We start from the raw sequence: 15,159 nt of genomic DNA, 5'->3' as shown, positions 1-15,159 counted from the left end.
AAAGTAAGTTTTGAAGAAGTCTTGATGCATGTGTGTATGCCATTAAGATTTTGTCATTAAAAGAGAATGTGACTTAAATTTATCATTGCTTATTTCTGAAATTATTGCCTTTCTACTTAAAATTTTTATTTTTTATTTTTTTTACTTTTGGCTGTACTGAGTCTTTGTTGCTGTGTGCAGGCTTCCTCTAGTCGTGGCGAGTGGTGGTGTTCATCCCGTGGTTTGCGGGCTTCTCACTGTGGCAGCTTCTTGTGTTACGGCTCAAGGACTTCGGTAGTTGTGGTGCGTGGGCTTAGTTGCCCATCGGCAGGCAGGATCTTCACAGACCAGGGATCAAACCTGGCTCAGTGGTTACTGGACCACCAGGGAAGTCCCTGCCTTCGTCTTATTAACTGAATTTCGTAACCACACTGGGATATGGGTGTGGAATTTTTTGCAAATCTAGCATATAACTATCAGTATTTAATCTTCACCTGTTTAAATTGAATTAAGCTAAATCAGTGTGTTTTACTGCTACCCACCTACTGATAAGTATTGAGTTAGTGACCTTCTCTTGAGATTTAATATTTTTTCTCTAGTCCAACACTGTCCACAATAACTTTTTATAGTATGGAAATGTTGTGTATCTGTGCTGTCCCACATAATAGCTACCAGCTGTATGTGGCAGGAGAGTACTTGGAGTATGGCTAGTGCACCTAAGGAGGCTGTTTGTGAAATTTGATCAAGCTTTAGAATTTTTAAATTTTAATTTAAATAGGCATGTAGGTAGTGGATACAACTGTCTTTTTTCTGGAGAAAAAAAGGCAGATAGAGGAAGAGCAGAAATTTAGGAAACTTGTTGCTACTGCCATGTAGAATAACCACTATCATAATTCGTTTGAGTTACTGCCATTCAGCAATAATTCTACCATTTTGCAAAAGTTGTAGCCAGGCCTTCATATTTCCATTGATGAGATTTCATTTGAAAATGTTGCATTTGACTCCATATCTTTGGAATTTCAGCACTCTTGACTCATTGCCCAAGTCTGTTTTGTTTGTTTGGCTGACTGGTTAGTTTTAAATTTTCATCCTTTGCTTTTTGAAGAGAATCCCTGGCCACTTATGCAAGCTGACTAGTAGTCCTGAATAAACTTAAAAATCTTAATATCTTAATATATTCCATTGCCATTTCTACTCATTGAAGATTGAGGAAAAGTTAAGCGAACAAGCATATCTATCTATCTACTTTAAATCATTCTTAGTGACATTGTGTTAGTTTGATTATGCAAACTTCACATTTTAAAATTAGTTACCACTAAAACTTGCTAGAGTTATCTTCCTACTCAGAAACTGAAATAATAATACATTTTCAAACAATATCAGTATGTTTTAAATAAATGAGCTGTATAGGTAGATATGCATCTTTTAGGATAGGACACAGCTATTAACTACAGTTCTCAGCACACTCAATGAGAGTCATTATGTAACCTTTTGAAGCTAGGTTTTTCTGGAGTAAATACTGATTTTTAGAAGGGTCATAGATTCTGTAAAATACATTTCAGGCTGTAGGACTCCATGGAAATGAAGTTCAGTAATTAAATACTAATTATTTTCCAACTTCTCATGTAGCATGGATTGATGTTAAGTCATGCCAATATTTTAAGGGAATATATTATTCACAAAGAAAAATATATTGGGGAACAGTTGTAAAACAGTTTTATTATGTGTTCAGAAATGCAAGTCAATTAAGTGGTTGGACTGAATGTAGGTTTTAATTATCTCTAAAATGAGGATCTTTACCAAGCTTTTCTTGTGAGACCTCAAGTAAGAAAAGAAACAATACTAAAAACTAGTTAATGGAGTATCCTTTTTCTCATCAGAGTCTTAATTCCTCAGGACGTAAAGTTATCATTAGGAACATTTAGAAGTTTGGTAATCTTACATCCCAGAGATCAATTTACAGCCTTAAGAATGTAATTTTTATGCCTATGTAAACAATTGATAATCTCTTGTTAAGTTCATTTGGGGCATAAATCCTTTTGGAGGAGGGAAATAAAAGCTTCTAAAACCTTACAATCCTGTTTCTTTTGAACATGAAAAGTTATTGAGGTAAAAATCCTTTAATGGTTGATTCTATTAATCTAATTTGCTTTGGGGGTAAGGAAAGCTCTAGACCATGAAGTAGGGTGCTTGAGATCTATTTTCAGGAATCATGCCTCTCTTTTTCCCCTCTCGCTTCCCCTCCTCCTCACTCCCCTTTTCCCCAGGCCACACAAACACAATGCCTCAGTTTTAACATTGAACTTCCCATGCCTTTTTTATCTGTGGACATCTGTATAGGACATATTTTCTACAGCTTGATGATGGAATCAATGGGTGATTGGCAGTGCTAATAGGGATCTGTGTGAATGATCTAATGGGAAATTTCAAGTTCAAATGGAATTATCCCAGATGTGATGCTGTTTTTCTGCCAAGGTGCCTCTCACTTGCCCTGTGCATGGTTATTTCCGTTCTTCACTGCCCCTCATATCACTGCCTTTTTGGTTATCTCCACTGGCATTATCCCTATCCTCCTTGAGATGCACGTGACTAAACTAAATCCATAAAATTTCTCTTTTTATGGACTTCCTTTCTTCTGATTTTGTTTCCCCACTCTACTCCAAGGTACCATCAAGTGAATTTCCCCTAAATATTAATTTAAATGTCCATCTATTCAAACCCTTTTTGTGGTTTCCTAATTACCTTGGAATAAAATTTATACTCCGGAGTCTTCCACAAGCTAACTTTCTTTTAATAATACTTTCAGTATTTTATCTTCACCCTTTATTCACATAAAACCATGTATGGTGAAGAAAAAATGGTTCCTTTCAATATATGAAAACTATTTACCCTAAAAGAATTAGATATGCATATGCCTTTTCTCTTATTCACATTTCCTTAATCTGGATAGCTGAATACTTGAACTTGCTTTTGAGGGTTCACCTCTCATTATTGATGACAAGTAGATAATCTATTAGATTAATTCCTTTATCCATAAAATATTACTGATGCTGCTGTATTTCATGTCAGAGTAGTAGCAGACAGATAATTTTTGGTGTTTGTATATGAGATTTGAATTTATCATTGTATAGAATTTCCCAAAAAGATAGATAGGTACTACTCTTATCCTGTCTTCAAGTTTCCAGAACTGAGGTTTTATTTTTTTCAATTTTTTTTAAGTCTGTTGAATTTGTTACAGTATTGGCTTCTGTTGTTTTTATGTTCTGGATTTTTGGCCGCAAGATATGGGATCTTAGCTTCCCGACCAGGGACCGAACCCTCACCCCCTGCGTCAGGAAGTGAAGTCTTAACCACTGAACCACCAGGGAAGGCCCTAGAACTGAGTTTTTATGGTCACTGAATATTTTCTGTCACGCTCCATGTGCATTGTACCTTCAGTGAATTCCTGTTTGCTAGTGCATCTGGCGGGCTATAGTCCATGGCGTGTCACAAAGAATTGGACATAGCTGAGCACGCGCTCTCTCACACACACACACACACACAACTGAGTGCACACAGACACACATATACACTCAACTCTGGCCCCTGCCCTGTTACTTTCCACCACTATGTGATTTCCCTCAATTCCGCTTCTCATCCTTGAGTCACAGGCATGTCCTGACTGCCTGCAAATTACATCATTTTCATTCTAGTTCTGTGACTTAGCTCACAGAGCTGTTTGACTTTAATGCTCCCTGCCTATATCCTGCTGTTGTTGTTGTTCTGTCGCCAAGTCATGTCTGACTCTTCGCGACCCCATGGACTGCAGCATGCCAGGCTTTCCTGCCCCTTACTGTCTCCTGGAGTTCACCTCTACCCTACCTATAATGAGATGCTAAGCCCTCCTTTCTGAATATTGTTACTCTCTTTTTAACTGGTATTCTGTAGAACTTTTATTTATTTTTTTGCTACACAATTCTGCACTTAGTCATGATAAATTTCATGTATCATGAAATTTTGTTTTCCCCTAACCATATTATACGCCCTATGAAATACTGCCCTTTTTAAAAGAAAAAAATCATAATGCCTCGTACAGAGAGAAAAACACAATTGTACCCAATAGATGTATACTCCTCAATTGCTGAATGGACTTCAGAATATCAATAACAGACTCTTAGGAATATTGGGGTCACCAACCTTATCTTTATTGTTTCCATATTAACTTCAATGGATTATTTGAATCACATCAACAATTTTAGATTTCATTATATAGGTATTTTCTTTTCCTGTTACAGCATATGCCAGCATACGATTGCTTACAAAACCATATTTTCTAACAAAATCCGATAATTATCTGGTGAAAAAATTTATAGAGATGGTATCATTAAGGTATTGTTTAATCTAGTTCACCCTAACTTAAGAATTCTATCATGTGAGTTTTGCAAAATTTTATGATGGGCTAAAACAACTGACCACTTCTAAGGTGTCACAGTGGGCACTAAATTTCCAAATGATTTTTACTTGTCAGGGTTAGGGATAAAAGTTAGAAAAAGTGGAGTGGTATTTACTTATATGTAATGGGTTTTAAATTTTGTTTAAAATAGACTAGGGACTTCCCTGGTGGTCCAGTGGTTAAGACTCCACACTTCCAATGCAGGAGGCATGGGTTCGATCCCTGGTTGGGGAAATAAGATCCCACATGCTGCACAGCATGGCCTAGAGATTCAGTAGAGCAAAACAAACAAAAAACAAAAACAGACTCTCTTCCTGTTTATTCGGGAGCAGAAAAAATCTTCTGTTGACTCCATTGACTGCTCCTTTATGAGGTAGATTGTTGAAGCTGAACACAGGCATCCTGATGAAATTTGAGCACAGTCCCTGTAGAGCTGACTTTTCCTCCACAGTCACGTGCTGCCACATGGAACTCAAAGGGCCAGACAAAGCCTCCTTTCCTCCTCCTATGTCTGTATGAACACAAGAAGTATTCCTCCTCTGCGATGTCAAGAAAGGGCAGATATCTGTCACTAATTAGGCCGTGTCACTGGAGAGAATTTTGCAATAAAAAGGGAAATATTTCTCAAGCTGATTGATGAAGTAAGTCCCTAATGACCAGAATTACTTCACTAAGATTGAAATTGATATTATCAGAACCATATGCTCGTTACATCATCATAACTCTTTTTTAGCATGTGCCAGGTGGCATAGGTATTAGTCTTTTTTCTTCAGTAAAACTAAATTTGTCTATTTTTATTGAAATTTCTAATGTAATTTGAAATCGGGAAGCATCTCAAATTTCAGAGGAATCAAGTAACATATGATAAGTATTATCTATTACTGGGATGTGTAACTGAATACTATACACAAACCTAAGAATTGTGATCAAGTTTCATGTGTAAATGTCTGGATAATACATTTGTACATACATATTTTAAATACTGTGGTGCTTATTCTATCATTCTTTGTTATACTTTGCCATATAATGAAATATAAATGATAGCAAAAATTACAGAGAGCCTATTATGTGTCAGGAGTTTTTAAAGTGTTTCATGTGTTCAATGGACTTCTCCTGTGGCTCAGATTGTAAAGAATCTGCATGCAATGCAGGAGACCTGGGTTCAATTCCTAGGTTGGGAAGATCCCCTGGAGAAGAGAATGGTTACCCACATTAGTATTCTTGCCTAAAGAATTCCACGGACAGAGGAATCTGGCAGGCTTCAGTCCATGGGGTTACAAAAAGCTGGACATGACTGAGCAACTAACACTTTCACTTTTCATATATTCAATATATTAATTCCACAATAACCCTATGAATTAAGATACCTTTATTATCTCCTTTAAAGTATATATCAGATGCCATGGATTCAGTTCAGTTCATTTCATTCACTCAGTTGTGACCTCATGAACTGCTTCCCTGTCCGTCACCAACTCCCAGAGCTTGCTCAAACTCAACTCCATCGAGGTGATGCCATCCAACCATCTCATCCTCTGTTGTCCCCTTCTCCTCCTGCCTTCAATCTTTCCCAGCATCAGGGTCTTTTCAAATGAGTCAGTTCTTTGCATCAGGTGGCCTAAGTATTGGAGTTTCAGCTTCAGGACCAGTCCTTCCCAGTGAATATTCAGGACTGACTTCCTTTAGGATGGACTGGTTGGATCTCCTTGCAGTCCAAGGGACTCTCAAGAGTCTTCTCCAGCACCACAGTTCAGAAGCATCAGTTCTTCTGTGCTCAGCTTTCTCACATCCATACATGACCACTGGAAAGACCATAGCTGTGACTCGACACCATGTTTTGACTTTGACACCATGGATTAACCATTTTGAGTCTTATTTTTTTTTTAACCTGTAAAATGACAATAACACTTCACAGGGTTATTGAGGAAAACAAATGCTGGGTCTGGAGTTAGATTCTTGACACACAGTTACTCAGTAACTTCTGCCCTCCTTCCTATTTCAATGAACTGACTACTAGAAAGAGATTTAGGCCCTAATTGTATATGATACACTTTTGTGTACAATATTCGGTGAGATCTTTGAGGTCACAGAGTGTCAGAAACATAGTAGGTATTCAATAAGTATTTGTCTTGTGAAAGTATGAAAGATTTTCCCAAGTACTCTAGATATACCAGTGGTGAAAAATATGTTAAATTATTGTTTAAGTAATTCAAATCATTACCAGTGTCTGATTAAACCACCTTGAAGAGAAAGGTGTTGTCTTTGATAATTTCCTACCAGAGGCATAACATCAACAAATAAGACCCAATTACCAAGAACAGGAAATTTGCCTCCTGTGTATGAAGATGATTTTGGAGATTTTTAAGAGTTTGTTGAGATTTTATCTTCCTTGGTCTTTGCAGTCAGAGCCGTGGCTGTTTTCATGCTTTTCTTACATAAGATGCATTTTGCCAACTTGAGCAGTGATAGTATGTTAAGACACCTAAGTCTTAGAGTAGTAGTTTTTATTCCTAGTATCCTAATCTACATTTAAGATTTTAAAGTCATTGGTAGGGAATTATGAAAACTTTCATATTTCTCTTTTGTTGTGGTTAAAATATAAAGGATGAATCAATGCCTTGTTACTTAACAGAGTGCCACATTCCCATCACTTTGGCTAATGAGCAGTAAGTTGTTATTTAGGATGATGGTGCTGATGGCTGGTGGTAGTGGTGGTGATGATAATGACTGTGGTATTGAAATGAGGTTGACAACCAACTAATAATGGATTCAGTTCAGTTCAGTTCAGTCACTCAGTCGTGTCCGACTCTCCGCGACCCCATGAATCACAGCACGCCAGGCCTCCCTGTCCATCACCAACTCCCGGAGTACACTCAAACTCATGTCCACAGAGTCGGTGATGCCATCCAGCCATCTCATTCTCCGTCGTCCCCTTCTCCTCCCGCCCCCAACCTTTCCCAGCATCAGTCTTTTCCAGTGAGTCAACTCGTCGCATGAGGTGGCCAAAGTAATGCAGTTTCAGCTTTAGCATCAGTCCCTCCAATGAACATCCAGGATTGATCTCCTTACTTCTCCTCAAAGCCTAAACTTGGACTCTGGACTTTGATGGAATTAAACTTCTTCTTACTTCATGAGAACTATCTTATTAAAACAAGATGAGTTTTTTACCCCCTAGGAATTAAAAAAAAAAGTCTAACAGTTGAAATAATTATGTTGAGAGAGCCAATCTCTCCTAGCAAGAATCCCACTGATAGGCTCTGTAGCTCGGATGTCAAAGTGAAAATAAATGTCAGTTACTCAAACCAAGATGTAGAGAGCTAAGGGGTCATTTCTCCAATAAAACCTGGATATAGAGTACATCCTTACTTAACCTGATGAAGTAAAAGCTGAATCATTCTGATCATTTTTATTCAGCAGTTATTTGGTCAAAATGCAGTTATGCGTGCTTATGTTTGTTCATATTCTTTCTGATTTTCTTATTGTCAGCAGAAATATTCTTTCCAGGCAGTGGTAAATTTCTCACCTTCTGTGGGATGATGTTATCCCATCTGTATGTTGCACACAGACTTACTTCATGACCCTGATCAGCACCCTATATCCAGGCTTTATTGGAGAAATGACCTCTTAGCTCACTACATCCTGGTTTGGGTGACTGACATTTATTTTCACTTTGATATCTGAACTATAGAGCCTACCAGTGGGATTCTTGCTGGGATGGATGCCAAGCCAGTTCTGGCAGAGGCCACTGGAAGGCGTCGTGTTTAGCCAGAAATCCCAGGAGCTGCTGAGTCTTTCAGGCAATCCTATGTCAAAATGAGGCAGATATAAGAAACCTTTTATTTTGGGAAGGTGGGAGTAAATGTGGGTATTCAAAAAATTCCAAAGAGAAACAAGTGTTCATTTTTTTCCACTTCTTCCCCTGAAGATTGTCTACAGCTCTCCCACAACATGTGTAGTACTCCAGCATTTCATAATTGATGGACTCCAGATGGAATCACAATTTGGACTTACTGGCAATGGCTAGTCTGCCCTTGACCTCACACGTTTCTCTAGCCCTCTCTTCACTAGGAGGAAACCATAGGATAGTATTAGCTATCAACCAAGTCTGCTGGCCAGAAAAACCCTTAAGCATTAACTTCAAAGACAAAATTATTTGAAAAACACAATATAAACAGGAAAAAAAGGGGAGTGAGTGATTAGAAGCTGCTAGCAATTAGGCACTAATTAGATTTGTTCCATGGTATAGCTGCCCATGGCACCATTTGTATCTCTTTCAAATGTATAGGGATTCCTCAGGCTAGCATTTCTTGGTGAAACCAAACCACAATTTGCAGACTAACTTATTATTAAGATGCATCGCAAATATATCCAGATCTAACTGATTAACTGAATTCTCAAAATCATTTGTAGTAAAAACCTGGTTAAGTGGAAAACTGACACCCTGTCTGTTTGGCTCATCAGTGTATCCCTGTAAGTTAGCATGGAGCCTGGAACATAATAATTGTGCAAAAATCATATTATTGAATTAATTTATTTTTGTTAATACTCATGACATCTATTTCAGACATCGTACAAATGAATTTTTATCTTATTGAGTGGGGCATATTTACACAAAGTAAATTATTTAAACTACCAGTTATAAAATAAATAAGTCACAGGGATATAATGTACAGCACAGGGGATTTAGTTAGTAATATAACAATTTTGTGTGGTGCCTAACTATAAAAATAATAATGTTATACACCTGAAATTAATATAATATTTTAAGTCAATTATACTTCAATAAAATTAAAAAAAAATAAGTGGGCTTTAAAGAGAAGTGAAGTGAAATGAAGTCGCTCAGTCGTGTCCAACTCTTTGCGACCCCATGGACTGTAGCCCACCAGGCTCCTCCATCCGTGGGATTCTCCAGGCAAGAATATTGGAGTGGGTTGCCATTAAAGGCGATCATTAAATATTTCTTTGATGATACCTTTGTTGATGATTAATTCTTACTCTGAAGTAGTATAGATATAAAACATGTAATTGATTAGACCAGCCTTATCAGCATCTCAGTTACCCCAGAGAATTCTTGTATCCTTTTAGATAATAAATTTCTGATTTAATGCTTCATTTTTGAAGGTTTTTTTTCTGCCACAGAAGTAGAATGTAATATGCACTTTGAATAATGGATATTTTCTGTTAAGCTGAGCTGTTATGAATACGTGGGTATGAGGCAGATGATCAGTATAGCCGGATCTTGAGAGGCTGGCAGGCATAACAATTCTAAGAACCAAGTTAGAGTTTAGGAATGACCTGTGTTCCCTCAATGGTTTTAAGTCTCTGTTATTTACAAGTCACTGAACAGCATGAAAGGGATGTTAAATATTGTGGAGTATATTGGAATATGGAATAATATGAAAGACATGGCCTCAACTTCAGCAAAATTTATAAAAATTTATTAAAAAGGGAAAGAACAATTCAAACAAAGCAGGCTGCTGTCAGGACAAGTGAACAAGCATGTGTTCACTATATAGAAAGAGGCAAAAGGCTCTGTCTGGAGACCTTACCTAAAAACAGGTTTATATTGAAGTTCCAGACAAACAGGTGGAAGCCAGTGGTCAGCTAGTTGAAGCAGAGTAGCAAGGGTCCCCATAGTAACCAGTGGAGACACTGAAGCATTTGGATCAGATTCATTTTACACTCAAAAGCAATTTACCTGTCGTGCTTTCGTTGTTTTCAGTGTCTCTCCTGCACTGATGGGGCCAGGTCCCTGATGGAGAGTACCCTAAGAGCTCTTTCCCAGCCAGAGCCTGGAGGGGAAACCTAAGGCCAGTGTCATCGAGGCTTCAAGGGCACCCTATACATGTGTGGTCCCAGTTCCGCCTTGGCCATGGAGCTCTTGCTGTGGCTGACTGCACACTGCTACAGCTGTTGCTGCTTGTGCAGCTGAGCTGCATGGGCCAAGTTCTAAGCCAGGATCACCTTTGTACTGCCTGCTCTGCTTCATGGTCATCACTGTGGCCATGGTCACCTGCCTGCCTGCTAGGTCAACATGGTCAGGTAGTAGAGAATGTATCATCAGGTGGTGCATCCAGTCCTTCAAGTATATATGTTCAAGTGTGTATATATGTGTGTGTATATATATATTCAAGTATATATTCCCATTCACTTTGAGAGAAAGGGCCACCAGAAGCTGGAGGTGGACCACTTCTGTGTCATTATATCTAACCACTAGAACATCATGGGCATGGTGGGTCTCAAGGAAGACCTTCCCAAGTGTTGCCAAGCAGGAGCTGCTCTTCACAGGGCACATGGGCCTGACCATGTACCTTGGGGCATCTTCATTGCTAATGCAGATAATCAGTAAGCAGTCTATAATAGGAAAAGAAGAGAGTTGTATTCAAGTCAAACTGAGGACAGTGGCCTTGGAGACACAGATTCAAGAAACACTTGAATTGTGTTCTGCCTGACTACAAAATGAGGGAGGGTTATATAGGCAAAAACCACAGTGTTGCATAAGTTGTTTGTCAAGATTAGAATTGGAACTGGCAGGAAGTAGGGATGCTTATTAAGCAAGGGTTGTTTGGGGAGCGAGATGGTTGCATAGTTACAAGGGGAGACCTTGAGACCATAAGGTTGCAGCTGGCAACTGCTAGTAGATGTTTTGAGAACAGCTGTTGGTATCCTTGAGTCTGATGCAGTTCAGAAGATTCAGGTTCTTGGTGATGCAGGAGCTTGTCTGAAACCATGTCCACAGCAGCCACCTGTCTCCATTTTGAATATTTGAACCACAGTTACTCCATTTTGATTTTTTAAATACATTCTTTAATGGTTAAAGCAGATGTACAATGCATGTTTGATAATCCATCGACAGGCTGTTCTCACTAGCTGAAGTTCAAGCCAGATTGTGTATAAGCCAGAATGACTTTGCCATCCCTCGATATGTGAACATTTCTTCCATCATCATCCGGCAGTGCTCCAGGACCTGAAGGCCCACGTGGTCTACTACGTGGTTAGGGAGAACCTCAAAGTGTGGTGCTGCTCCACATGCACTCGGAGTGACAATAGGGACCTGCTGCCTTTCGGGAAAGGAAGCTTCTACCTGGTGATCGAAGTCCGTTTGCCCCTTCCCTCTGTGTCCACCTTCTCCTACAACTGCAAGAGGAAACTCTTGGCCTCGGGCACCATTAAGGTGGAGGTGCTGAATGCCACCCCTACCAGCAGCCTCCCTGTGGCTGATGTCATGGATACCTGCCGCCAGGCCATGAGGACCACCTGGCTAGAGAATGGACAGAGGAATCCCCGCCCCAGGACCTCATATCACTTTCATAATCCTGCTGCTCTCTTCCTTGCATTCAGGGGGCAGGAAGGTGGGGGCCTCTTCCTGTCATTGACCTCAGATCCAGACTCCTGATGTGCCCTCAAAGGAGAGAGTGCCAGGCTCTTGCCAAGCTCTGAAGGCAAGGCCTTGCCCACCCTCATGCCTCCAAGATCTGGGAGTAGGAGCAGGCCTGCCGCTCTAGTGGGCTCACAGCGCTGGGCTGAGCTACACGACCTTGGGACGAATGACCAGAGATAAAGCCCTCTTCAGTCCTCCCCAGGCCTGTGGGGTACAGAGTCAAGCTTTGGAGTCCCAGCCCCAGCCTCCATCAGTCTTTCATGGAGAGGAGGGGCTCTGGGGAAGTAAGGAGAGCAGACCCTGGTCTCATACAACTTGGGCTGCTGAAAGCTGGAAAACAGGGTCTGCATTCCTTGGGGAGCACATCTGCTGAGTAACTGCAGCTTTTTTGTAATTGTTTATAAACAAACTCCTGGAAGTGCAAAATAAATAAATGTTTGTAAGTCTGCAAATCTGCTAATAGAGGAAGCTCCTGACATCATTGGCATTTCATGCTGTGTATTTTCTTTTTATCTGTAGAACCGCCCAAAGTCACTGTGATGCCCAAAAATCAGTCCTTCACAGGTGGATCTGAGGTCTCCATAATGTGTTCTGCAACAGGTTATCCCAAACCGAAGATCGCCTGGACCATGAATGATAAGTTTATCGTGGGTTCACACAGGTACTGGGTTTGTATCATGTTCTTTGTTTTTACTGAGTAAGAGGAGTTGATGAAACTTCTGGTCAGAACTAATCTGACTAAATCTCTGGGGTTAAGGGAGGTTTGACCCAAATCTGCAGCTTTAGATTTTCTCAATAGGCCAGGAAATGTCCATAAAATAATAAATGATGGATGTTTAGAGTTTGAGGTTCTTGAGTGTTGAATTCAACAGCTAGAACTGAGTGTTTCCTCACTTTGCTTTGTAAACAGAACACTGTAACAGTTGCTTTACCATGAATAATTGTGTGCTAAGTCACTTCAGTTGTGTCTGACTCTCTGTGACCCTATGGACTGTAGCCCACCAGGATCCTCTACTCATGGGATTCTTTAGGCAGGAATATTGGAGTGGTTTGCCATGCCCTTCCTCCAGGGGATCTTCCTGACCCAGGAATTGAACCAGTATCTCTTATGTCTCCTGTATTGGAAGGCACGTTCTTTACCACTAGCACCACCTGGGAAGCCCATGAATAACTGAAATGGGGATAATAAACTTTCTGTGGGTAAATTGATGTGCATTTAACCCATCCATTAAAGTCTTGGTCCTGGGATTTGACGGAAGAGAGAGGCAGAAGCAAAGGATGGAACAGTAGCTCTAATTAAACTGTGTGCAGACTTTCTTCATAACTCATGTTCCCCGTTGCCTCTCATACTACATTTCTCATTGTAGTATTTTATTCTGCTGGATGCTTTTAAAAGAAAATGAATCCTCTCATGCTCAAAGAAAGTACTGAACACGTGGGACATAAGCAGTAAAGTTTCTAGCCACCAAGCTCCCATTACTCTGGGTTTGGCATGAGGAGACGAGCTTAGCTGTGAGCCAAATTCTATTCCTGGTCTCATCAGGGACTCACTTGAGACGTGAGGCATTGCATCTCTCAGGTTTTCATTTTGGGGAACTGTTTAGCTTAGAAGTTCACACAGAGCAAGATTGCCTGGGTGCAAACTTCGCTTCTTTCCTTTATTGATACTGACTTGGGACAAGTTGTATAACTTCTTTGCTCATCTGTATAACAGACAGAATAGTAGTATCTAACTCATTGGATTGTTAGGAACATTTAAAACATGAATAAATGTAAAGGTACTAGATCAGCCTTGGCACATGGCAAGTATTAGATATGTGGAACCTATTGTTGTTATTCTGGAGAAGGGAATGGCAACCTTCCAGTATTCTTGCCTGGAGAATCCCATGGAGAGAGGAGCCTGGCCAGGCTACAGTCTATGGAGTCGCAAAGAGTTGGACACAACTGAAGCGACTTCACACACACACATGTATTGTTATTATTACAATGTTTCTTCTTACATAGTGATGCTATTAATCATTTTTGCAATCAGCACCAAAAGCATAGTTCTAAAGTATTTGAAGATATTTGAAGGAAGTTGCTATAGTTCCTTGATCCTATTATTTTTTTCAATTTTATTTTCTTTTTGTCTATAGGTATAGGATGACCTCAGAAGGTTACTTATTTATCAAAAATGCAGTTCCCAAAGATGCAGGGATCTATGGTTGCCTGGCAAGTAATTCAGCTGGAATGGATAAACAGACTTCTACCCTCAGATACATTGGCAAGTATAATCAGTTTAAAAGCCGATTCAAATAGGATGAATATCATATCAAGCAATGTAAAAGTGCTTTTTAAAAAATTAGTATTAGGAATGAGTCATATCCAGTTGTATAATTTTTTGTCTCACACACTGATTAAAGCAAATATTTTAACTAATTTAAGTTAAAGTTCAGGGAATGAATAGCATCATTAGTCAACAGAAATCAAGGAAGATTCCAGATTATGGAAGAGTTCCTGATTGTCCATAGAGTTCTGTCCTTCCATGGTTGATCTGTTCTTTGTAATATTTTACTTACAAATCAACAGATTCTGTATTCTTCCTAGTCTACCTCAACTTTTGTTTTACATTTTCCATTTACGTCCGTATATTTTTGAATTTATATCAGTTCAGTTCAGTTCAGTCGCTCAGTCGTGTCCGACTCTCCGCGACCCCATGAATCACAGCACGCCAGGCCTCCCTGTCCATCACCAACTCCCGGAGTACATTCAAACTCATGTCCACAGAGTCGGTGATGCCATCCAGCCATCTCATTCTCCGTCGTCCCCTTCTCCTCCCGCCCCCAACCTTTCCCAGCATCAGAGTCTTTTCCAGTGAGTCAACTCATCGCATGAGGTGGCCAAAGTATTGGAGTTTCAGCTTTAGCATCAGTCCCTCCAGTGAACATCCAGGATTGATCTCCTTTAGAATGGACTGGTTGGATCTCCTTGCAGTATAAGGGACTCTCAAGAGTCTTCTCCAACACCACAGTTCAAAAGCATCGATTCTTCGGCGATCAGCTTTCTTCACATATATTCATACATAAATGCATATGTATGAAATTATTTATAACATTTATAATTAAATATTTATAACATTTCTGTCACTATCTAGATATTATTTTTGCTTTTCATCTTCAGTTTTTCCCCTCCAAACCCAAATATTTATTGAAGATAAATATTTTATTTTTCTGATAATAATAAAAAAGATATCGTGACAACTATTCTATAATATCACATTATATAGTAGAATATAATATATTCTAACATGTATAATGTAATCTAATCTATTGTAATACATAATCATATATTCTAATAATATATAATATGTAACAGAATATTTCTTTTAATT

At 39.4% G+C, this 15,159-nt stretch overlaps 1 protein-coding gene across 6 annotated transcripts in view; it reads left to right on the top strand.

Annotated features, from left to right (window-relative positions):
* Window positions 1-15,159, top strand: part of HMCN1 (hemicentin 1) — a 540,326-nt gene that overhangs the window by 246,074 nt on the left and 279,093 nt on the right. For 5 of the 6 annotated variants that reach the window (XM_055419093.2, XM_055419092.2, XM_055419094.2 and 2 more), the window contains exons 12-13: window positions 12,309-12,450; window positions 13,925-14,052. In XM_055419093.2, the coding sequence (XP_055275068.2) occupies window positions 12,309-12,450; window positions 13,925-14,052 (270 nt within the window). Of the gene's footprint in view, window positions 1-12,308; window positions 12,458-13,924; window positions 14,053-15,159 lie in introns of all 6 variants that reach the window. The other variant, XM_055419096.2, reaches the window with a different exon arrangement.

Source organism: Moschus berezovskii, chromosome 17 (assembly GCF_049115385.1).
Source record: "Moschus berezovskii isolate FMDL1 chromosome 17, NW_MosBer_1.0, whole genome shotgun sequence".
NCBI classification, from domain to species: domain Eukaryota; kingdom Metazoa; phylum Chordata; class Mammalia; order Artiodactyla; family Moschidae; genus Moschus; species Moschus berezovskii.
The sequence above is the reverse complement of the archived record's forward strand: the minus strand, read 5'-3'. Positions and strand labels throughout refer to the sequence as shown.